The 23241-nt window shown below is 39.7% G+C and overlaps 1 protein-coding gene across 9 annotated transcripts; it reads right to left on the bottom strand.

Annotated features, from left to right (window-relative positions):
- Nucleotides 1-186: 186 nt before the first annotated feature.
- Nucleotides 187-23033, bottom strand: Arpp19 (cAMP-regulated phosphoprotein 19). Of its 9 annotated transcripts, XM_063266060.1 has the most exons (6): nt 22896-23033; nt 22657-22711; nt 22357-22404; nt 8644-8766; nt 7943-8015; nt 3633-3822 (listed from the first exon to the last, which is right to left on the bottom strand). In XM_063266060.1, the coding sequence occupies exons 1-6, from the start codon at nt 22982-22984 to the stop codon at nt 3809-3811; spliced, it is 402 nt and encodes a 133-aa protein (XP_063122130.1). In that variant the 5' UTR covers nt 22985-23033; the 3' UTR covers nt 3633-3808. The 9 variants fall into 9 exon arrangements, with proteins under 9 accessions (XP_063122132.1, XP_038937974.2, XP_063122131.1 ...); XM_063266062.1 differs by lacking the exon at nt 22357-22404 and having other exon boundaries at nt 187-3822; nt 22896-23015; XM_039082046.2 differs by lacking the exon at nt 7943-8015 and having other exon boundaries at nt 187-3822; nt 22896-22962.
- Between the last annotated feature and the right edge of the window lie 208 nt (nt 23034-23241).

Here is a 23241-nt window from a genome sequence, read left to right as displayed (position 1 = left end):
TTTATTCATCTTTCTGTATTCAATATTACTTACTGTACTGGAACATTTTATATTCAAGATGAAACAACAGCAGGGTTCCACACATTTAAAGTAAAACAAAATCAGATTACAAATTATTTCTTCAGAGTAGTGGCTTAACTTCAGAAAACATACTGAAAATATTAACAAATAAGACAAAACTGCATATTAAAATCAATAAAAATTAGGTAGATCCATTTATTTTGGGTGTATTTTACAAGTATAAGTTTGGATGAGCTATTTGACAAACTTCAGCATTAACTGCCAACTCTACAGACATCTTTAACAAGAAAAGGCATTTATGTTGGCCCTCTGCAAACAGGCAGTGTCCTATTGCATATCAAATGGTGGAGATGCATTGACAGATTTGAGGGCACGGTACTAAAGGAATTGGATCTCTATTTCTACTGCTATTTAGTTGATAAATACCATACAAACATACATTTATGAGTTATCACCACCACCAGAAATTTATAGGATGAAACCCAAGGTCTACCTCCTTTGAAGGCTAGAACTAGTAAGCGTCTAACTGTCATCTATATATCAAACACCACAGGTACTTTTAATCCCAATTTCTTAACCGTAGCAGTAATAAGTTGGAGAAAGCATCTTGGGTTAAGATTGGCAGGACATGCCAAGTGAGATTAAGATGGTGCTTTAGAAAATGTAAGTGAAGTGCTTACAGTGGGCTTCAGGGGTGGACATAGTGAGGAAATTGGGTTACAATTATGTAGTCTGAAGGTTGGAGGATGTGATGAGGCGATCACAGACAAGGCCTTGGTAACCGCTCAGAACAGTTCTTCTCACAGACTACCTGCTTCTGACCGGCAATCACTAAGTTTACAGTTTGGGTTGATATTTCAGCTTTGATAAGACTTTGTGATATCCAGATCAAGAATACAAGTCTGACTTAGTAATGAATAGCGAAACATATTCAGAGGTATACTTTGGTTACATCAAGTAAAAAGAGCAACTAATTCTAACTGTGGAAGTAATAACAAGTAGAGGCCTTGTCATGACTGCCTTGAACTTTTTAGACATACCTTCAGACCAGCAGTACAAGATTCTCTAACAACCTGTAGAACTGCAAACATGTTCCCTCCAAACCATCCAAATGCTATTCCAACTAGACATGAGGTGCAAGTGTTAGTCAGACATAGCCTTCAGATGTTTATGAGCTACTGAACAAAACAGATTTAGGCTTTAGCCAGTTGGCCTTTAGTATTTTCCTCAACCTCAAGTTACTCTAACATTAAAATTAGCCATTCCTCAGGCACAGCTTTGACACGGAAATTAAGCCCATTTCATCAAAATCTACTAAATGACCAAAGAGCCTGCAAAAGTATCTACAATTGAGCTTTGAAGTAGAACAAAAACCAGAAAAATGTAAAACCTCTCTCAAGCACCAATGGAAGCCATGCAGCGATACATACAAATCCTTAACAGGTCTTTCCTAGTGGAAAATCCTGAGATTTTAAGCACTGCTACTTTATAGAAGGCAGGTTGGTTTAGTGAGGAAATCTATTTTTGAAAAGATAGTAATATTTGGGGCACTTAGTACTTCACAGATCCTCAAGTCTTGAGGTAGGTTAAACATCAGTGTCCTTTTACAAATCAAAATGCAAGCAGGTGTTACTCATGTCAGACTGTAAGTCTGCTGTTGAGGAAGAGCACGGTCACTCTTACCTCAGAGTCATCTATCTGAACTCAATGGGGCTGGGCTTACAAATCTCCACGGGGGAAAAGACTAGCAATCTTATGAGGAATTGCACATATTATGGAATAACTCATTTGCTCATTACAAATACATTTATATAGAACTGAGCTGTAAAATTACCAATGTGGAGTGTAAAGTATGCTGCTTTTCTGCCTCAGGTTGAGTGGAGCAGGACTAATCACTAGTACGGAGCCATAGGAAAGCAGGTGCACAAATGTAGTCATAATACAAATGATGCCTGGATTCCATAGGGGAGTAGGCCTCACCCTAGCCCAAGGTGAAGAGGAAGAACTCATCAGCTCAGGCTGCTACAGTTCAATATGCTACAGCCTGACATCCTGGGGGAAGAGCTCGAATAATAAGTGTGTCTGAATAAAGTCTGCTAATGTTTAAAATGACATTATAGAAGATACCTAAATATTTTAATATGCATGTTTTACCTATCACACAAATCACTGTAATTATTAGCCCTATTCTCCTAGTTCATCCTAATTATTTAAAATTATTTAACAGAATTCAGCTTATTCTAGAAAACTCTTTTCAACTCCTTGCTTCATCATAAAGTTCCTTTAGAAATAAGAATAGTTCTGTGGTACAGTGCTTACTAAGCACATGTGAGACAGTGGTTTGATTCTCAGTATAACAAAAAACCCTCACAAAAATTCTTTTATTTAAGCAAGTTTTAAAAGTAAAGATAGACACATAGGCTTTTATATAAATGAGATAACCCAATACGAGTCACAGAAGCAAAGAGCAGACGGGGGCTGAGAAGAGAACAGAAGACAGAGAACGAAAGTTTTACTTTAGTATGCCCAAAGCTGAATGTGGAAGTAAAAAGTTTCTACACTAAGAAAGTCTATATAAATTATATGAATTGTAATTTTTTTGTAAAAGTCAAAATGAAATGTTCTGCATAGAACAAAAGATATGCCTAAGCAACATATCATATTTGTACAAGGCCACTGAAAGTCATGAATATTAGTAACAAATGAAAAAACTTAACTCTGTAGCAGGCTGAGTATATTTCAGTTTGGTATTCTAATAAGCTCAAGATTGTAAACTATTCTTATAAAAAAGCAGTAATGGCAGGCAAATTTGTGTAGGAATTCTTGTGCTTCTGGTTGGCACATTATCTACTTTCTAATATGGTGAAATTAATACAGACATTTGTAAAAGGTTGTGCAAAACTATTGTATTTACAAAAATGGCACAAAAGTGAATGCAATAGTCAGTGCACATGCACGCCCATTCACATCTTCAACAGAGAAAGCTGTCCCCACACACTGCAGAACCGAGGAAGAACACTAGCTTCAGTGACAGCTGGTAAGCACTGGAGTCACACAAGTCACACCAGAGCGGGCAAATATCGCCCAGATAAGATGCTCTTGTTAAAGCTGGAACAGCAGGTTTAAGGCCGTCAAGTCCAAGCCATCAAATCTTTTGCAGCCCATTTACTTGTGTTTGGATTATGTGTCTTGTCTTCCAACTTGTGGTCTTAAACTTCTGTCTTACAAAATTCAAAAGGAAGATGCAGAAGAAATCAACACAACAGAGGTTCTATTAAATAAGGTGACATACAAAGCTGCAAGTAGGAGAGAATAAAGAAAGCCAGAGCATTAAAGCGGTAAAACTTGCTTGCTACTTGCTGGAGCCAGCCCTACACCAGCTAGGTAATGTACAATTATTGTCACGTCATTTACTTATGTTGCTGTTCCATGTCCTCTGCATCAGTGCACTGTGAAACTAACCAAAACCTCTACACATGGATGCTCCCTTACAAGAGTAGCACACACTACCACTACCTGCAAAGCTGTCAGTCTCAAATGAGAGTGAGTGAAAGGAAACAGAAGTGGGTAAGTAACGTAGTAAGGAGAAATAAAGGACATTAGAAGACTCATGCAGTTCAGCTCTTTTAATCAGCCAGCCAGCTTGCTAGCAACCAGGGATGGTTTCCGCTGAGGGAGGTCCTGTGGAGTGGGAATGTGGTCACCAGTGACCTCTGTCTTATCCGGGGCTGCAGCAGGAAGCTGCTTGTTCTTCATCTTTGCTTTTGCCATGTTGTAATCCCCAGAATCAAAATACTTTTGCTGAAAACAAAAACAAAATCAAGTTAGAGTATAAAAGTTCTTTGTTACCATTACACTACTTTGGTTTAAAGATGAAACCACAACCCTTTAACACTACAATAAAACTGTGGTGCTGGAGAGATGGCTGTGATTCAAAGCACAGGCTGCTCTTCCAGAGGACCTGGGTTCAATTTCCAACACCCACATGGCAGCTCACAACTATCTGTAACTCCTGCTCCAGGGGATTCAACACCCTCGTATAGGCATACATGCAGGCAGAACTGTAATGCACATTAAATAAAGAAAAACAATAACCTGTGATGACAGTTTAAGAGCAACCTCAGGATAGTCTACAAGCAAAACCAGATAAATTTGCTTGAATCCACCATATGGCCATCATATTTAGCTGATTTTTATTGGATGTCTACTATACTAAACGAATGTATCAAGAGCTAGCAAGAGTCTTGATCAAGTAAGTCAACTGTCATAATAACTTTTAAAACCAGATGCTGTAGTCACTATGAAATGATAGCACAGATAAAATAATGAACAGAAAAAAATTCTCAGACTTTGGAGACCCCTAATGTGTAAAATGAAGCTGGGACTCAGCTTAGTGTAGGTCTGCTGCACTGGCTGCCTCCCCCCGATTATTCTTTGATAAGCCAGATCTGGCCTATACCCAGTGGGTATATGATCAGAAACTTCTTTCAGGCAGCATTGTACAAACTTCATATGGAGTAGTAACAATGAAATGTGGGCCAGGTACTCTGAGGTTGCTGCAGTATCATTTCTGATTGATCCTTTAAAATGGGAATTTCAATGCCCCCAGAATCAAGAGGCTGCTTATATCTGGGTATGTGTGGCACTCCTGGAATCCCAGCATTCAGGAAGTGGCAGCAGGAGGACCGACATTCAGGCTTGCCTCAACTACACAAGGCTCTCCCTGCCTTAAAATGGAGCATTACTTCTTTTTACTGGTTGGCATCTGTGCAACAAAGCACCCTGACAAATTTCTTACTTGTGTTACTTAATGTATGTAGAAAGTAAGAAACTTAATAGCGTAAATTAAAAAAAAGAGAGCATGTGTGGAGGTTGGAGGGCAACTTTAAGAAGTTGGTTCGCTTGTTCCACCTCAAGTCCTGGAGATTAAACTAAGGTTGTCAGGCTTAGAAGCAAGAGCCTTTCCCCTCTTGTCATCTTGCAGACCTAAGTACTGTATGATTTCCTTCAATTTAATAAACTCAGTTTCTAACTAGAAGCTATTTTATACTAAGAAAAAGTTAATAATAAAAGAATCTCATTTAATTGCATACTGAGATTTGCTGAAGAGAAAAATAATTTAAATTTTACTGTGGCTGGAGTTTAAACAGAACTCAGCACAGCAGACACTGACAGGGGGTGAGGGTGAAGGAGACTGATATTTCTCAGGTTAGGGTCCAATGGACACAGTCTAGCAGTGGTATTAGCTGTCTAACAATTTCTAAACTTCATGAGTTTACAAAAAAAACCAAAAATCAAAACCAAAACAAAAAACCCAAAACCCTGAAAGTAGCCATGTATACTAGTGACTCCCTATAATCCTCACATTTGGAGTCTTTGTGCAGCAGGAATATCAGTGCAAGTTTAAGGCCAGCGTGAGCTACACAGTAAGCTCCAGGCCAGTGTGAGCTATAAATGAGATCCTTTCTCAAGCAAACAAACGCCTAAAAACCTAATAAAACATTCTTTAGATTATATAGAAGGCAATCTTACAAAAGCCTCTCTTCACATATTATTTATTTATTCATTTATTTGAGATAATGTCTTATAAAGCCCAAACTCTAACTTGCTATGTAGCAGGGGGTGACTGAATTCCTGATCCTCCTGTGTTTTCATCCTAAGTGCTGGCATTACATAAGCGCCACCACCCAACTTCTCATTAAAACTGAGCAGCTGGGTCTTTAGGTAGATCTATTTCCAATTATCTGAGGAACTTCCAGATTTATTTCCAGAGTGGTTGTACCAGTTTGCAATCCCACCAGCAATGGAGGAGTGTTCCTCTTTCTCCACATCCAGTAATACTACTCTTGGGAATATACCTAAAGGATGCCCCACCATGCCACAGGAGCATGTATTCCACTCCTTATCTGTGATAGCCAGAATCTGGAAACAACCCAGATGTCCCATGACAGAAGAATGGATACAGAAAATATGGTTCATTTACACAATGGAATACAACTCAGCTATTAAGAATGAGGACATCTTGAATTTTGCAGGCAAATGGATGGAACTAGAAAATATCATGCTGAGTGCCTCACTCAGACCCAAAAGGACACGCACAGTATGTTCTCACCAATAAGTGGATATTAGCCACAAAAAACCAAAAACAAGTACAGAATATCCAAAATGCAGTCCACAGAACTCAAAAAGTTCAACAAGCTGAAGGGCCCAAGTGAGGACGCCCCAATCCCACTTGGGAGGGAGAAGAAAGTAACCAGAAGGTGGGAAGAAAGGGGATGGGTGTGGGGGGAGAGGGGAACATGATTAGGAAAAATTTTAGTCTAAATAAAAAACAAACAAAAAACGGAGAAGCATTGATTTTATATATGTGGTCACCTAACATGACAAACTCTAAAGTCATATTTATCAGAACTGGGTCCTCAGTTTGGTACTTTACCAACCACAAATACAGAAATTCACAGGCTAGACTGTTCAAATCCTTTTTGACTCTGATGGGCGATGAACTCATCATGCATATGTCTTATTATTAAAAGCCCAGTGAGAATATAACATTAAGTTTATAATAACAATGGGTATGATACAGAAAATGACCTAATATAGCAACCAAATAGAATTCAACCCTCTCAAACAATCCAGAAACTGTTTCTTAGTTTCCTAACCATTATGACAAAGGAAAATTGAAATCTAGAACCTTATATGATTCAGACTTTAAAAAAATTCTAGAATAAAAGCGTATTCACTGATAGTTTGGGAGATTATAGAATCATTCAAACATCAACACTGCAAATTTTATATAATTATTTCAGTCAAGTGTCACTTGCTTCATTTCCAGCTACTTTCATGTATGACACTAACTTTAAGATTCATTAATTCTGCTGTGAAGAAACCATCTCCTAAATACTAATAATCAGTCAAGTGCAACCAGGAATCTGATGCTGAGGATCATACACGATGATGTCATAGCTGAAAATATGCCTGAAGGTTTGGTTGTGTAAGGAGACAGACAGCATATGCACGCACATTCTACACTAAACCTAGATTCCCAATGAACTGAGTCCCCACTTAGATGTTTCTTGCTTACATGATCCTTACAAACGTGTTTTTAAAGAACCACATATTCTACTTGTGGACTCATAACTATTTCTCTGATGCTGAACATTGATGTGGCTTCTAATTATAGTAAAAGCTTTAAGAGGAAAAAAAGTTTCAGATTTGAAGCTTTTCTCCTCCTCTCATACTGAATTATAGCTTACATTAATTTATAAGAAATTACTTCTATGACTCTTAAATAAACTCTTCCATGACCCTTTCAAAATTAAGAGTAATGATCTTAATTTTTACACAAATAAAAAAAATGCATTAGTTACACTGAATTTCATGCTTACCAATAGGAATTATTCTAAATATTTGAATTTAGTATGATGAAATTAAAATTTTACTGACTTCTACTATGGATGTAAACACTTTCTGTCCTAACAGTTATAGTTCCTGTTAAATTTCCTTATTTAGAGTTATGCTAATGTTTTTAAGGTCCTTAAGTTTTGGAATAACTTTCCTACAAGAATCTGCTTTAGAGTAGAGAAATTCTGCATTTTCTATATTTAATATTCTTTATATTATTATTTGAAAGACTAAGTCTTTCATTTTTTTTTCTTTTCTTTTCTTTTTTTTCAGAGCTGGGGACCGAACCCAGGGCCTTGTGCTTGCTAGGCACAAGCTAAATCCCCAACCCTAAGTCTTTCATTTTTTAATGTCCACATTATTTGTTGATACCTTTAAAAAAAAATCAGTTTTGGAGTCCATATGTAACTACAGTGCACACCCACTGACTTGTTTTTTTTATAAAAATAGCAGATACCAATACACTTAAGGTATTTACTTAAAAAGAAACAATCTAGAATCTTATATAGTAAGCAATTACCTTTCACATATACTCCATCATTCTCTGATCCCAATATTGAGAAAGAATTCAAATATGCTTTAACTCTAATTTTCTATTTTTCAAGCAGGAGAGAAAATTAAAAAAAAAATAAGTACCACTACTATTTTCATGCTAAGAAATAATGACTTCTACCTCATAAAGGGAGATGACAAGACTCTAGGAAAAATGCTTTCAGTACTCTGGACTACTAAAATCACATGTAAATTGGATTAAAGCAAATTAATAATTTTACAAGTGATCATTTCATCCAAATACAAAGGATCATAAGCCTCTGAATGTCTCATGAGACTTGCTTTCAAACAGGCAAGTTTTACTAAGGGTGGCAGGGTAAATACCTGTTTCTGGACAGTAGTTCTTTTTGAACAGAAGAGGGGAAGGGATCACACAGAAAATGTGTGGGTAGGTTTGAGTTATATCTACATTTATGTTTTTATAAAGATGACAAAGCAAGAATTCTTTGATATTATCATCCGTACTATGGTACATACTTGAAATACTTTATAATTTAATTTAAAACAATTGCCTCTTTTCATACATATTCATTTCATACATGAACCATGTAAAGTACTGACAGAGATACACGTCCCTGGAAATACAGGAATAAAGACAGACATTCCCTCACAGTTTGTCCGGACACTGAGCCCCCAGGGAGAGCGTGAAGACGACACTCGGCAACTTACCCCTTTCTGCAATCTTTTCCTTAAAAAGTCAGAACCACCAGGCTTTTGTCCCAAATGAGGATACCTTGCTTTTAACTTTGCTTCTTCAGCTTTCTCTGGACTAGTTACTTTATCTTCCATTTCCTGAAATAATTTCAAGTAAATTATTTGTTACAACTGAATTTTTGAAAATAATTCACCTTTTAATATCTAGACTCTGGCTTTCCTTGTTGAACACCAAGTAAAACAGCCTCTGACTAAGAAATCAAGCCCAGGAACCTTTCAAACGCCTCTATCTTTCTTCTCGAACATCCCATGTGATAGCTCTATTATAGCTGTGATGCATGTATAACACCCCACACAGAGGATAAAAATACCAAGATAGCTCAGCTCTCCAGTCTTGCTTGCAGTTACTTTCCAGTCATGTATAATACATTCATAATTAGTCACCTTCTATGGGACTCTTCAGCTCTTTGTCTATATTTAGACAATTTTCCTAATACTATCAAAAATCTAAAAGATCTTTTTGATTTTCTTATTTAAAAATCACATATGATTTTAAACTCCTTAGACTCTTTACTAGACATTAACAACAGCCCAAATACTAGCATATTTTCCCTAAGTAAATCACTTCAGAAGACTTTGATATCTACAATGATATTTTTCTCATCATTCCTCACATCTGGCTGTGTGTGTAAGAACTCATCCCTGTATTTACAGCACCAGGAATCCAAGGCAGGAAGACTATAGCAACTTCAAGGCTGGCCTCGACTGAGAAGTTCCTATTTCCTACCAACAAAAAGCTGAAATTCTGTTCATGTCAAAAAAGAATACATACCTTTAGGTTTTGAAGCCTGTTTTCTGAAAAGATTGTTGTTACATGCACCCCCATGCCCACCCCCACCATCCCAGTACTTAGGATTAAACTTGGGAACTCATGTATGCTAGTTAAATGTTCTATTACTTGTTATACCCCTGGTCTTCTTACTATCTTAAGAATATTTTCTCCAACTCCTATCTTGAATGAGTATATAGTCTTCAAAATGCTATTTTACAGGAAAGGATTTATCATATCATGACAAGAATAAACCAGTAATCCATAGGTCTCCTGGGATGGGAGGTTGGACAGCTAGCAAGGATACTTTTAGCTATTGAACTCATTTCTTTGAACTAGCAAAATCACACTTTGGCACATTTTGAGTCTCTAAGGTTATTTATGAAGTAAGATAGCAGAAATGTTAAATCTATAAATGTCAAACCAACTGTTCTTATAAAGCAAGTAAATAATTTGTCTAGAAACTTTTTGACCTCATGTCTCTTTGTAGACTTTCCCCAAGGTTATATTTACATATATTCTATTCACTTTATGTATTATCAACACTTGACCCTCAACAATTCCCTTATACCCTACTTTATGTCTTAGAGGATTTTGTGGGAAATGGTGCCAATGGCAGATAGCCTTCCCTTTCCATATTCCTGCCCTTTTCTGATTCAGATATCTTATTTCCCCTTTCTAAGCTGCAGCTTCATCTTCCAATCTCTCACTGAGCGACTCCACACAAAATTTACCTGTGTATTCAGCACAGGTAAGACTCTATCAAGAATGGTATGTCGAGAAGTTTGAGTGTACAGTATAAATCCTGGATATTGTTCAGTGTGTGAGCATGTCAACAGGCTGCTCATCGTTGTCACAGTTAAAAGCTAAGCCTTCCCAAGCCCACTACCTCAGCTGGTACTAAATCATAGTCATATGCTCAAGTCTACACGAAAAATAACTGCAATACCACTCTTCAAGGAGATTTTTGGTTCTGTTGTTTGTCTTTGAGACAGGGTTTCACTATGTAGCTTTGACTGACCTGGAACTCAATATGAAGACCAACCTGGCCTTGAACTCACAGAAATCCATCTGCCTCTGTCTCCTGAATGCTGCAGAAGTTCTTTAAGGAGTTTTTCAAAACTGATTTCCTGCCTTAAGAAGATTAGAACCTAACTAAGTAGGATATAAAGATATTGTACTTATGTAATCCTGGAGAACCAATGCAAGTATGTGTGAGTGCAGTCTACTGCAATAAGGTGTGCTAGAACCTTAGCGACATCTAGTGGCAGGCTCAGCCCTCACTACACAAATCCGCAATCCATCAGCATTCTCAGAGCTGCAATTTCAAAGCAAAACTGGATTAAAACCCTATTCTTGGATTTCCCTGTTCAGTTTGCCCATTTTAGATAATGCTTATTGAAAAGGAACCAAAGTCAACTGTTGGCCTTTAGTCCCAGAACTTTCAAACCTTATGGCGAGAATCATATTTTATTGGTCCAGAAAGATTATGCGGCAGGTAAAGGAGCTTGCTACATAAATTTGACAACCTCAGTTTCATCTCGGACTGTGATGGCAGATGGAGAGAACTAAGTCTCCTGACCTTTACATGTATACTGTAACACACATGTACCCCATTCGTGCTCACACAAGAAAAAAATGAGGGCAGGCTGATCTATATAGTGAGTTCCAGGAGCCACATGTACACAGAGAGGTACTTTCTCATGAAAACAAACAAAACAAAACAAAAAACAAAACACCCATACACTTCTTATGATACCTACTTGAACCTAAGAGCTCGAGAGTTTGAGACTAATGAGATCACATCTCAAATCAAGGAGAGGATAGTAAAAGAAAGAGGTAAGACAGGAAGAGAAGAACAGAAGAAAAAGAAAGGGACTCCAATTCCTGAACTTTCTTGCCAATAAACAACACTATTAATAAGTCTTGCTAGTACAACTTTAGATGAATTCAAACTTTGTTCTGTATTCAACAAGAGAAAGAAAGATAGGAAAAGACTGGCCTAAACTACCCTTTAACATGTAGTTAAGTACTATCAAGACTTTCACAATACTTCTCACAAACTACAGAAAATCGTTCCTAATCTAGTGTAGATGCAAGACCTTACACAAAGTAAGTTCAAACTGCTGAGCAGTCACTAACATTCTAAGACAGCTGTAGATCTGCTTATGGAGACACACCCATGGGGAGGTGGCACTGTGGTGCTGCCATTCTGCCATTCCTGCAGCTGGATAGAAGATGGCAGGTTCCAAACAGGACTCATTCCTACAGTCAGAGACATTCTTCAACCCCTGCCTCTAAAACAGGACTCATTCCTACAGTCAGAGACATTCTTCAATCCCTGCCTCTAAAAACGTTTCTTTTTTTCCTCCTGTCTGTTCTTCCAACCTTTTCAAAAATTTGTAACCTAGCACCTCAGACCTTTTCCTTTGTTTGAAGCATGTAGCTTTTGTTCTTTTCTTCCTCATATGATGCTTAACAAAAATCAAGTGAAATAATTTGTACCTGTAGTTATGTTAAAACATGTTAGACAGAAGCACACAATTGCTAAGGTTATAGGTTCTTATACATCAAAGATATTCCTGAATATTTATTGTAGCTAAGAATGAAAATAAACTGAAGGGGGGGGGAGGCTTAAGATAAAGAGAAGAAAATATAAGGCAAACACAAACAAAAAATAAGTTTTATACTCAGACATTAAACATTATACCCTGGATGTCTTTTGCAAGGGGGGTAAAAAGATATAGGGCCAGGGATATGTAGACAGTGTCAGAGAATAGAGGTCCTGGGCTCACAATTTTATCATCTGAGAGGGAGGGAGGGCAGGCAACAAAAGAGCTGGGGTGTGGGTTAGTGTATAGCACTGCCAAGAATGGACAGGGCCCCAGGTTCAATTCCAAGTGCTGCACAAACAAAATCAGACAAAAAAAAAAAAAAAAAAAAAAAGAAAAAAAAAGAAAAAAATAACAGAATAGTATTTTTAAAATGCAAATGTCTATAATTAGAAGTCACAATGGCTTATACTGATTGTAAAACAGTAACAGAATCTCTAGACACATCTGTAAGTTTGTGGATGGACTAAGTAGGAGGCAAGATCTACCCTAGATGTGCTCAGTATCATTTCAGAGCCAGGGTCCTAGACTGTATTTAAAAAAAAAAGACTAAAGATGGCTCAGTGATTTAAGAGAAGCTGTACAGTTGTGAAGATTGGAGTTTGGATCCTAACACCCATATAATAAGGTAGGTGCAGCACAAAAGCTTGTGACTCCAGTTCCAGGAGCTGTATGAGATGCCCTCCTCTGGCCTTCAACACACATACATATGCACTTACACTAACTATTAGGATGAACACCAAAATCCATCTCTGCTTCCTGGCTGTAAGTACACTGGTTCATGCTGCCATACATTCTGAGCTACTGTGTACTGTGTCTTCAGCCTCAGAGCAAAGAAACCTTTGCTTTAAGTTACTTTTTTCAGCTTCTGAGTCAGAGCCATGAGAAAAGTGATCATATTCAATTAACAGTTTGATAAAGATGCATAATGAAGTTTTCTCCCCCTCTATTTTCCCCCTCCCCCTTTTTCTTCAGACAGGGTCTTTCTGTGTAGCCCTGGCTGTCCTCAAACTCTATCCAGACTAGGCTGACCTTGAGCTCAACAGAGATGAGTCTTCCTCTGCCTTCTGAGTGCTTTAAAGGAAATGTGGCTGCACTGACCAGCACATAATGAGTTTTAAAGGGGACTAACAAAAATAAAGCATAAAACTTCCAAATTCGTAGTTTAACAATGGAGAAAGAAAATCAACAGACATTAATCAAACAGTGATGGGACTAGATACAACACACAAACACACACACACTCTAACAAAGGAACAAAATACAAACATGATGCAATTTAAAAAAAAGAAAGAAAAAAGAAAATCCTAAAGTGTCAATGATCACAAGATGGCCTGTCCATTTACATCTGTGTCTGTAAGCCAGGAGAGATAGTTATGCCTGTAATCTAGGAGACAGAGCCAAAAGGATTGCTGCAAGTTCACAAGCCTAGTTAATGGAGCAATTTCCAGAACAACCTGCTCAAAAGGCCAAAATAAACAAATAAGCAGATATAGCTGGATTTAAAAAACAAAACTAGCCATTCTGAGTAAAATTTAAAAATAAGTGACACAGGCAGAAAGTAACACAGAGGAGATAACATACTAGGTAAGTCCTAACCAAATAAGAGCTAGTGTATCAATATTGAGTAACACAGATCCTAGACAAAAGTATTATTAGAAATACAGAAGCCAGCCAGGTAGGTGGAAGTGGTACACTCCTTTAATCCCAGCAGAAGCAAGTGTATCTCTGAGGTGGAGGTCAGCCTGGTCTACAGAAGAAGAGTTCCAGAATAGTTAGGGCTACACAAAGAAACCTTGTCTCAAAAAATAAACAAAATAAAAAGAAATACAGAGGCCCTGCGCTCTGTGTAATGCCCATGATGGGTAAGGGATGGCAAATGCTATTTACTGGTCCCCAATAATGATAAGGTACAAGTCTGTGCCCTGTATATATAACCTGCACACAGGTGCCTGATCCTTGCAGACAGGTCCTAACACAATAGGGTTAAAGAAAATCACTATTGTTTTGTCCTTAAAGAAAAAATCTAACCAGCATTAAAAACCCACCCAGGAACAGGGCTGTTTTACATAGATCCTGGGCTAACCTAAGGAGTGAAAGCCTGGGCCTTCCAATCTCCTCCACCTTGGAGATGATTGGCATGTCAGCAAGGTTTAGATGATGATTTTTGCTAATTCAACTATGGGCAGTGTCAGGGGAAGAGAAGTTGGTTCTCCTGGTTACTGTGAACTCTGCTGATACATAGGATAATTTGTCTAAATTTAGGCAGATCCTAGAAACTCTGGCTATGTAAGCAGCTATCAACCTGTTAGGCAAGAAAGGAAAGAGGCTTGAAACCAGCACATTTATGTACCACGTAGACATCATTAGTTGGGTGTGGTTACAGTTACATCTAGATCTGGTCTTGGAGCTTGAGATGACTTGAGAGGGTCAGTCTGATTACACTTACTGAGACCCTAACGAAAGCAGAAAGCATTTATTTAGATTTATTTTATCTTACAAGTACTTGAGTTTATAAAAAAGATCAAAGTAATGTTTTTACATTTCTTTATGTATGTTGTTGTAGGAGTATACGTGTGTCACAACAATCAGTGTGGAAGTCAGAGGAGAACCTGTAGGAGTTTTGTTCCCTCATTCCATCATGTGGGATCTGGAAATCAAACTCATGTTGTTAGGCTTGGAGGCAAGAACCTTAACACTCCAAGCCATCTATCTCACAAGCCCCTGATAAAATATTTTAGAGAGAGAGAGAGAAAGAAAGAAAGAGAGAGAGAGAGAGAGAGAGAGAGAGAGAGAGAGAGAGAGTGAGTGAGTTGGGTGTGTTTGTGAGTAGGTGAGTCACAGCCTGGGCAGTGATACCTTAAAACAAAGGAACTCTCACAAAGACTATGTATGTTGCGTATGTATCTAGACTTAAATTAGTGGTAGACCAGTAGCTTAGGAAGTAAGAAGACCTGAGTTTAATCCACAGCAAGGAGTGGGGAAGGACAATAAGCAAAGAAAATAGTTAAAGGAAATAAAATGGAGAAATTAGTGAAGACAAAGTTGTAGAGCAACAAAGGGAAGAGCCGAGAAGTCCAGGCAAGTTTGAGGCCAGCTTAGGCATCTGAGCACCTTCCAGGCCAGACAGGCCTACAAAATGAGATCATGTTAAAAGCTGGGCACACCGGGACCCCAGTGGAAGACTTAGGGGAAGGACTGAAGGAGCTGAAGGAGTTTGCAACTGCACAGGAAGAGCAGTATCAACTAACCTAACTACACAGAGCTTCCAGGGACTAAACCATCAACCAAAGGAACCATGGCTCCAGCTACATATGTAGCAGAGGATGCCATTTATCTGGCATCAATGGGAGGGTAGGCACTTGGTACTGTGGAGGCTTGATACCCCAGCATCAGGGGATATTAGAGCAGTGAGGTGGGAATGGGGGGGAGGGGATGGAGAGGTGGGTAAGGGAGCACCCTCATAGAAGCAAAGGGGATGAAGGATGGGATAGGAGGTTTGCAGGAAGGGGACATTTGAAATGTAAATAAATAAAATATCCAATTAAAAAAAAAAGCTGGGGGTTGGGGATTTAGCTCAGCGGTAGAGCGCTTGCCTAGCAGGCGCAAGGCCCTGGGTTCGATCCCCAGCTCCGGGGGGGGGGGGGGGGGGGGGGAGGCTGGGCGTATACCTTTAACCCCAGTATATATGAAGTAGAGTCCAGACAATCAGGAGTTCAAGGCCAGGATTTGATATATAAAAAAACAACAGTAAAAGAAGCTGGCAGACTTGGTAAAGCCTTTAATCCCACCACTCGGGAGGGAGGCCGGTGGATCCCTGAGTTCAAGGTCAGTCCATACAGATGGAGTTCCAGGACAGTCAGAGTTACAGAGAAATTGTCTCAAAGAAGAAAACAAATGAACAGCAACCAACCAAACTAACCAAACTAACCCCCCAAAAGTAAGGGGCCACCTTTTACCAAGCCTAATGACCTGAGTTTGTCCCTGAATCCTGGATGGGAGGAAGAAGAGAACAAACTTCCACAAGTTTTTCTCTATTCTGCACGTTTTCGCTATGGTATATCGGTGTAAATATATGTTAAAATCACTCTCATTCACTAATAAAATATAATAAAAGTTAAAAAGCTTAAAAAGGAATGTTAAACTCAGGAAGAAAAAATAGTTTTAAAAATTCAAATCTGATTTTAAAATTTTATTATTTAAAAACTCATAACAGGTTTCCATATTTTAGCATGCATGATGAAATGAAGTGTATTTATGTAACTAAGTGGATAACGGTGGAAAAGGTATCAACTGTCTTCCTACAGTCTACAGACTATAAAACAGAACCTAATTTTTATCAAATGCAAACAGGAATTAAGAGTAATTTGTGAGTTTTATGATTAGAATACATTAGAAACCCTTTGTTATGAAATTAGGTATAGGCACATAGAAACATTTAAGGGCTGGAGTTTAGTAGCAAAGCAAAATCTAAAGTCCTGGGTTCAGTAGATCAGCACCAACAAGAGCAAGACCTTTGAAAAGCGATTAGACCTGGGACGTGGCAGTGGAACACTGCATGCTTCACATATGCAGTATAGGCCCTAGGTTCAATCTCTAGTCCTGGGGAGAAAAGCTAAATGATTATTTTATATCCTTTCTAGTAAGCTAAAAATAATTTTATCAAAAATGTAGTCATTTTTCAGCCTGTGGCTAAGTTCCCTGGCCTGAGTAGTGAGCTCTGAGCACTCATGTGAGTTCTCCGTCGGCTGGGCACAATGTTCATTAGAACACTGATGAATAAGTAGATTTAACAAAGGCCAACAGACCTTTTAAAATATTGTTAGGAAGGCTCAACAACTCACCAATTTTAGAAAATCACTTTTATCCTGTAAATTCAGTGGTTGACATCCAATGACAGTAAAAAGTCTCCAGAATTAACATGATGTCCTTCAACTATTTCCATAAAACCAACGAAAATTTTCTACAAAGGTAGATTTATCATCAGCCTGAGGATATTTGGTGCAGTAGAAATAACAGGTTTAGAAAATTATAAAGGACAAATCTTACACAAAAACAGGAGCAAATCTAACAAGCTGGTAGGGCTGGAGACGTAACTCAGTGGCAAAGCACCTACCCAACATGCACTAGGCTCTGGGTTTCATTCAACCCTAGCACAAGATGGGATATGACTGAAGAAAGCCCAGTTCTTAGGAGGTAGGCATAGTGGGATAAGAAGTCTAAACTCATCCTGGAATACACACAGAGTTCAAGGCCAGTCTGGGATAAGAGACCCTGCTAAGCAAATCAAGGAGGAGAAATTTGTCTGAATAGAAAAAGAGAACATTATTTAGCCTACCAGAAAAGTATAACAAAATAGCTCTAGAAAATACTAAGATAAACTACAATTTTTAAAACTCTGGGTTAAAAAACCCAATTTATACCTACTGTTAAATATTGTTTTATAGAAAGTCATGTGATGCATATAATTAGGAATGTTCAGGAAAATGGATTGGGCAATTTTTGCCATAAAACACCAGAATGGGACTGGAGAGATGGCTCGGGGGTTAAGAGCAATGGCTGATCCTGGATTCAACTCCCAGCACTCACATGGTGGCTCACAACTGTCTGTAACAGGAAATCTGATGCACTCTTCTGACCTTCCAGGGTAACACCAGCACACGCATGCACAGATACATGTGCAAGCAAAACACCCGTACACATTAAAACAAACAACAAACAACCACTAAGAGATTAAGTGTCAGGAAAGACTTAAAAAGCCTCCTTTGAGGGAGAGAATACTAGTTTCTCCCCATGTCCCTTCTCATGGTTTAATGAGCTTACAATGTCTGAACATGGGGCAGCCATAATACATTAAGAACTGAAGTGCTAAGAATGGCGGAGCAGCAACAAAGGACATAAATACTGGAAAACCCCATTCTCCCACTCCTGGGCTAGCTTTCTTTTGTGCTTTTTTCACTGAGAGAAAAATGACTAACTTTTATTTTGTTTAAACTACTACTAATTTTATTTTCCTGACACATGTAACCAAGCCTAATTCTGATTACAGAAAAACGCATGTAGAACTTAGACACAAACAGACTTGGACAAGCATTTGTCTGAGGATGAAGGAGGCATCAAGAAGAGATTAGAACAATGTGGGCAAGAGGATGACTTATGGGAGACAGAGCAAGAGAAGATGATGAAAGGGGGTTGAACACCAAGCTGGTGAGCTTGGACTTCATCCTGTGATGGACAATTAGGGCAGACAAACTTACTCTTAGACAGGACTGTCCACGGTCACCGAGAACCATCCACTTCTAGGCAGCCCTTGAGAGAACTTGCATCCAGAATGGAGTAGAGGTTTTATATGGAAACATTCCATTTCACAGTTCCTTTCCTCTCCCACAAGTCACAAAAGTACCAGGTTTATCTTTTTTTTTAATTTTTAAAAGTATATTACATCTATTACACACACGTGTGTGTACGTATAAATTAAGATTTTATTTATTTTATTTATATGAATACACTGTAGCTGTCTTCAGATATACCCAAAGAGGGCATCAGACCCAATTATAGTTGGTTGTGAGCCACCATGTGGTTGTTCAGCCATTAAAGGCTTTGCTCACAACCAAGAATGTATATATATTTTTGAGACAGGGTCTCTCTATATAGCCCTGGCTCCTTCATAACTCACATCATAGGCCAGAGTGACCTCAAACTCAGATCCACCTGCCTCTGCCTCCAGAACACTGAGATTCAAGGTGTGTGCCACCATACCCTGCCCATAACTTTAAAAAAAATATTTTAAGTATTAGTGTTTTGTTTGTATGTATGTCTGTGTATTACTCATGTGCCCACAGAGGTCAGAAGAGGACACTGGATCCTCTGAAGTGCAGTTACAGATGGCTCTAAGCCATCATGTGGGTCCTGGGAATCAAACCAGATGCTCTGGAAGAGCAGCCAGTGTTCTTTAACTGAGCCATTGCTCCAGCCTGGCCCAGTGTTCTTTTAATACAATTATTCCAGTTGAGAGCTCTACTTCAGCTAGTCTTTCCTAAGACACTTCACTTAGTTTAATTAAAATAACCTCTAGAAAACATGCTACTGTCATCTAAACAAAAAACAAACACCCCTAAGCCACAGCACACATATGTACATCATGCATTTAGTTTTGTTCATATATTTTTTTTTTTTTGGTTCTTTTTTTTCGGAGCTGGGGACCGAACCCAGAGCCTTGTGCTTCCTAGGCAAGCGCTCTACCACTGAGCTAAATCCCCAACCCCTTGTTCATATTTTAAAAATGGGTCAGAGTTAGGATTTTTGGGCTCAGGTGTTATGCTGGATTAAGTAGCTCAGGTTAGTCCTGAACTCACATAGCTTCTGCCTCCTGACTGCTGAGATTGTTAGGTAAACTACTCAGCTAGCCAGAGCTAATTTTAAATGTCACCTTCATTCTAAATAGTTAAATGACCTCATAGCTTACATTAAAAGAGAACTTAGTTACCTCATGTCCTATAGGATAGTTACAGCTGCTACCATTTCTCAATATATTAAATATTTAGTTTCAGTACAATACCAGCTACAATGAGTAGTTTATAGACTGACTTTGCTTGGGTTTCTGTTTAAGACTAGTACAAACTAAAGAGTTATTTGTGTGCTTCTATGCTCACGTATATTTAATTATTATCCTAATTAAAAATAGGACCTATCTGATTTCCTTCTCTTTTTAAAATTTTGCTTTTTAATTTTATTTCCATTGGTCTGTGAATTTCTTCTCTTAATGTGTTTACCATTCAGAAAGGGGAGAAATATCAACCTTGTCTTATGTCACACAGGGTCCAAGTATCTTAAACTTTTAGAGGAAACAAACTAACCCACTATGAAGCCTTCAAATTATTTCTAGCTGAATACTTAGGCTTTAAATGAAAGGTCAACTGGGTACAGAGACAATAATCAACTTTTTAGGTCATACAGCTGCTGTTCCAAACAGAAGAAACAGGTGATCTGGCTCACGAGAACACAGAAGTGACTTTGCACATTTTCCTCATGTTTAAGGAGTGTCCATGCCACAGGCACTTACAATGAACAGCCAAGCTTCCACTCGAAAAGGGGCATTACATTTCCCACACCCTCTAACTGGGATTAATGACAGTAGTCAAACAAAAAAGGCACACAGCTTAGTTTTATTTTATGTCCACTGCTGTTTGTGCCTGTATCACGTCTGTGAGGGTGTTGGATCCTGGAGTTACAGTTCTGAGCTGCTGCCACGTGGGTGCTGGGAAATGAACCTGGGTCCTCTGGAAGAGCAGGGAGTACTTTTAACCACTGGGCCATCTCTCCAGTCCTGTATTAGGCTATTTTAATTAAAAGTATTTACACTCTAGAAATCAATACTTTAAACTTTTAGCAACATATTAACAACTATTACACAAAATTATTATAGCTGGGTGTAATGGCCGCTAAGATTGTAATCTCTGAATTTGGGGGACTTAAGGTCAGAGCACTTCAAGTTGAAGGCCAGCCAGGACTACGGAGTGAGCCTCTTCCTAAAAAATAATTAAGCAGGAGCCAGCAAGATGACTCAGTGGGTGAGGACCCTAGCCACCAATTCTTACAATCCAACTTCAATCCAGGAACTCTCATGGTAGGAGAAAACAGACCCCCAGGCTATTTTCTGATCTCTACATAAATACCCCCAACACACAAATTATTTAAAAAGAAAATTATTTACCATACTACTATGTAGCAAGTTAAAAGCGAGCCTTCATTTCAGTGTATTTAAGACAAAATAGACATAAATCCAAAGCAATTATAAACACACCAAGAAGACTGTAATCCTTAAACTATATGCTTTTGGGGGGGGGGGGTAGGGGGCTTCAAAAAAAAAAAATCCATTGCTCAGCTGGGCCTCAGGGCACAGGCACAGGCAAAGCAGAGGCTCAGGCTTGTAACCTGAGCCACCTGGTGTCTGAGCTAGAGGATCCCAAATTCAAGGCCTGGCTTGACTACAAAGTGAGTACAAGGCCAGCCTGGGCAACTTAGTGAAATCATTTCGAAGCTGAAAACAGGAAGGTGAGGGCCAGCGTGGCAATGGATCAATAGTTTCGGTGCCATCCTCTCTAGGTAGCCTGAGCTACACCAGCCTCAGTCTCAAAAAGACAAAAGAGGGTTTGAGCAGATAGTCAAAGTGTTTGCTGAGAATATGAGAACACATATTCTCTTCTTCTCATGCTGTTCTCATGAAAATAGAGGGGGACCCCAGGAATAGAGGTCAGTGGTAAACCCTTAGCTAAGCTGTCCCAGAGGCCCTATTAGGGAAGGGGGAGGGAGGGAGGGAGGGAGGGAGGGAGGGAGGGAGGGAGGGAGGGAGGGAAGGGAGGTAGGGAGGGAAGGAGGGAGGGTGGGAGGGACCTTTCTTTTTGCAGAGATATAACATTATAACTGTCTACTGTTTATATTATCCTTGTTTTTCTTTTTTTTCATTAGTTAATTTACAATTACTATCAGAACTATGACAATGGAATAACAGAGGATAAGTTGACATGATTAGAGCACATGGAATAAGCAATAAACACTAATCTACACCTGCAACATTAAGTGTAAGGATTATGTTTAAACATTAGACCAAATCCCATAAACAGTAAAGCAGTTATTAACTGTCGATCAATCGATTAATACATTTTGAGACAGTGTTTCATTATGTAGCTCCAGCTGACCTGGAACTCACAGCAATCCTCTTGCTTCTGCCCGAGTACTGAGATTAAAGGCACAATTTTCTTTTTAAGAAAAATTGTTGGGAACTCTCCATAAACAATTCAAGAAAAGAGACAGAGGACTTTTCTCCTTTGTTGGCTAACTGACTCCCATGTACCCAGGAAGTCAAGGCATCATAATAATTACGATGGAATGAGCAGGCACTAGCCCAGATAAACATACAGGCCTCAACATACTCCATTCATAGATGGAGTGCCAGCACATTTCCCTTCATCAGAGAAATACAAATGAGCTGACAAGAACATCCCCATGTTTCGAGAAATATCTAAAGCTCCAATTCTCAAATTTTAGTCAAGTGCCACATGCAGACCCCACCAGCTAACTTTTTTTTGTGGGGGAGGATGGAGCAGAAGTTGTGCTGGGTTTTCGTTTGGGCCTCATAGCCCTCGTGGGAACTGGGCACTATTGGACGTTACCGAAGAGAAGACTGAAGCCCAAAGGGTTTAGGAAAAGATCACGAGGTCACACAACTCACAGCCCTAATCTAGCCCTGCAACGCCGCCTGAACGGAGACACCGCCTTAAGAGTTACCTGTAAGCTTACAAGTGGTCCGAGCGCTTCCGGAGGGAAAACCACGTCCTGAGCAAATAAAAGCCCACTATAAAACTTGGGTTCCTAACATGGGCCCGAGTCCTAGCTCTCTGGTATACTCAGGTGCTACACCGTGGAACGGGAGAGAATCGTTAAGTTTCAACTCGCCGGGGCCCTCCCCCGCTGCGGGAGGAGACGTCGGCGGAGGGCTCCAGGCCTGCCTCGCTCCCGCGGGCCCGCCAGCCAAGGGTCCCGCCATACCTGGTCCCGCAGGTCCCCGGGCCCTCCCCGCACACTCACTTTTTGCTCCTCCGCCGACGCTGCCTCGGGGACTTCCGCGGACATGGTGCTCCTTCTGCAGAAGAGACGCCAGGAGAAGACAGATTACCGGGAGGCAAGACTGCCCGCCACCTTCTGCCTGCCCCGCTGCCCGCCGGGCCGGCGGCTGCCGCCTTGTGACGACACGGGCCCCGGGCTCCCGCCCGCCGTAGCTCCCGCAGCCCAGGCCCGCCAGGCTCCCGCGCCGCGCCCTTACCTACCTATCCCCGTGCCTCCGGCCCTGCGACGCCCGAGCACTTCCTCTTTCCCTCAAAGGTTGCGGCTCGCGCCTCACCTCACTTCCGTTCATGGGCGCACAGTGCTTCCTGGGAATTGTAGTTGATCTGTGGCTCTGTGTTTTCCCCCGCCCCCTTCCCCGCCTTTCCAGATTCTTCTGACCTCCTATTTTCTCATCTGCTTGCTTTGTGCTCTACGGTACCTTGGCTTCAGTTTAACCCCATCCATACCTTTACTTCCTCTGTTCCTCCACCTTGTCTCAGCACAACCTTTTGTTCTTAGACTAACCTCATCCACAACGAGCACAGCATCATTACACAGGAATTGTGA

Source organism: Rattus norvegicus, chromosome 8, assembly GCF_036323735.1.
Source record: "Rattus norvegicus strain BN/NHsdMcwi chromosome 8, GRCr8, whole genome shotgun sequence".
NCBI lineage: Eukaryota > Metazoa > Chordata > Mammalia > Rodentia > Muridae > Rattus > Rattus norvegicus.
The sequence above is the reverse complement of the archived record's forward strand: the minus strand, read 5'-3'. Positions and strand labels throughout refer to the sequence as shown.

Bases quoted from the DNA above. Each gene is read 5' to 3' on its own strand.
- Arpp19 (XM_063266060.1), bottom strand. From the start codon at position 22,984: ATGAACGGAAGTGAGGTGAGGCGCGAGCCGCAACCTTTGAGGGAAAGA. The intron at 22,405-22,656 runs GTGAGTGTGCGG...TTATTTGCTCAG, and splicing joins CGTCGGCGGAGGAGCAAAAA to GACGTGGTTTTCCCTCCGGA. The intron at 8,767-22,356 runs GTAACTCTTAAG...AAATTATTTCAG, and splicing joins GACCACTTGTAAGCTTACAG to GAAATGGAAGATAAAGTAAC.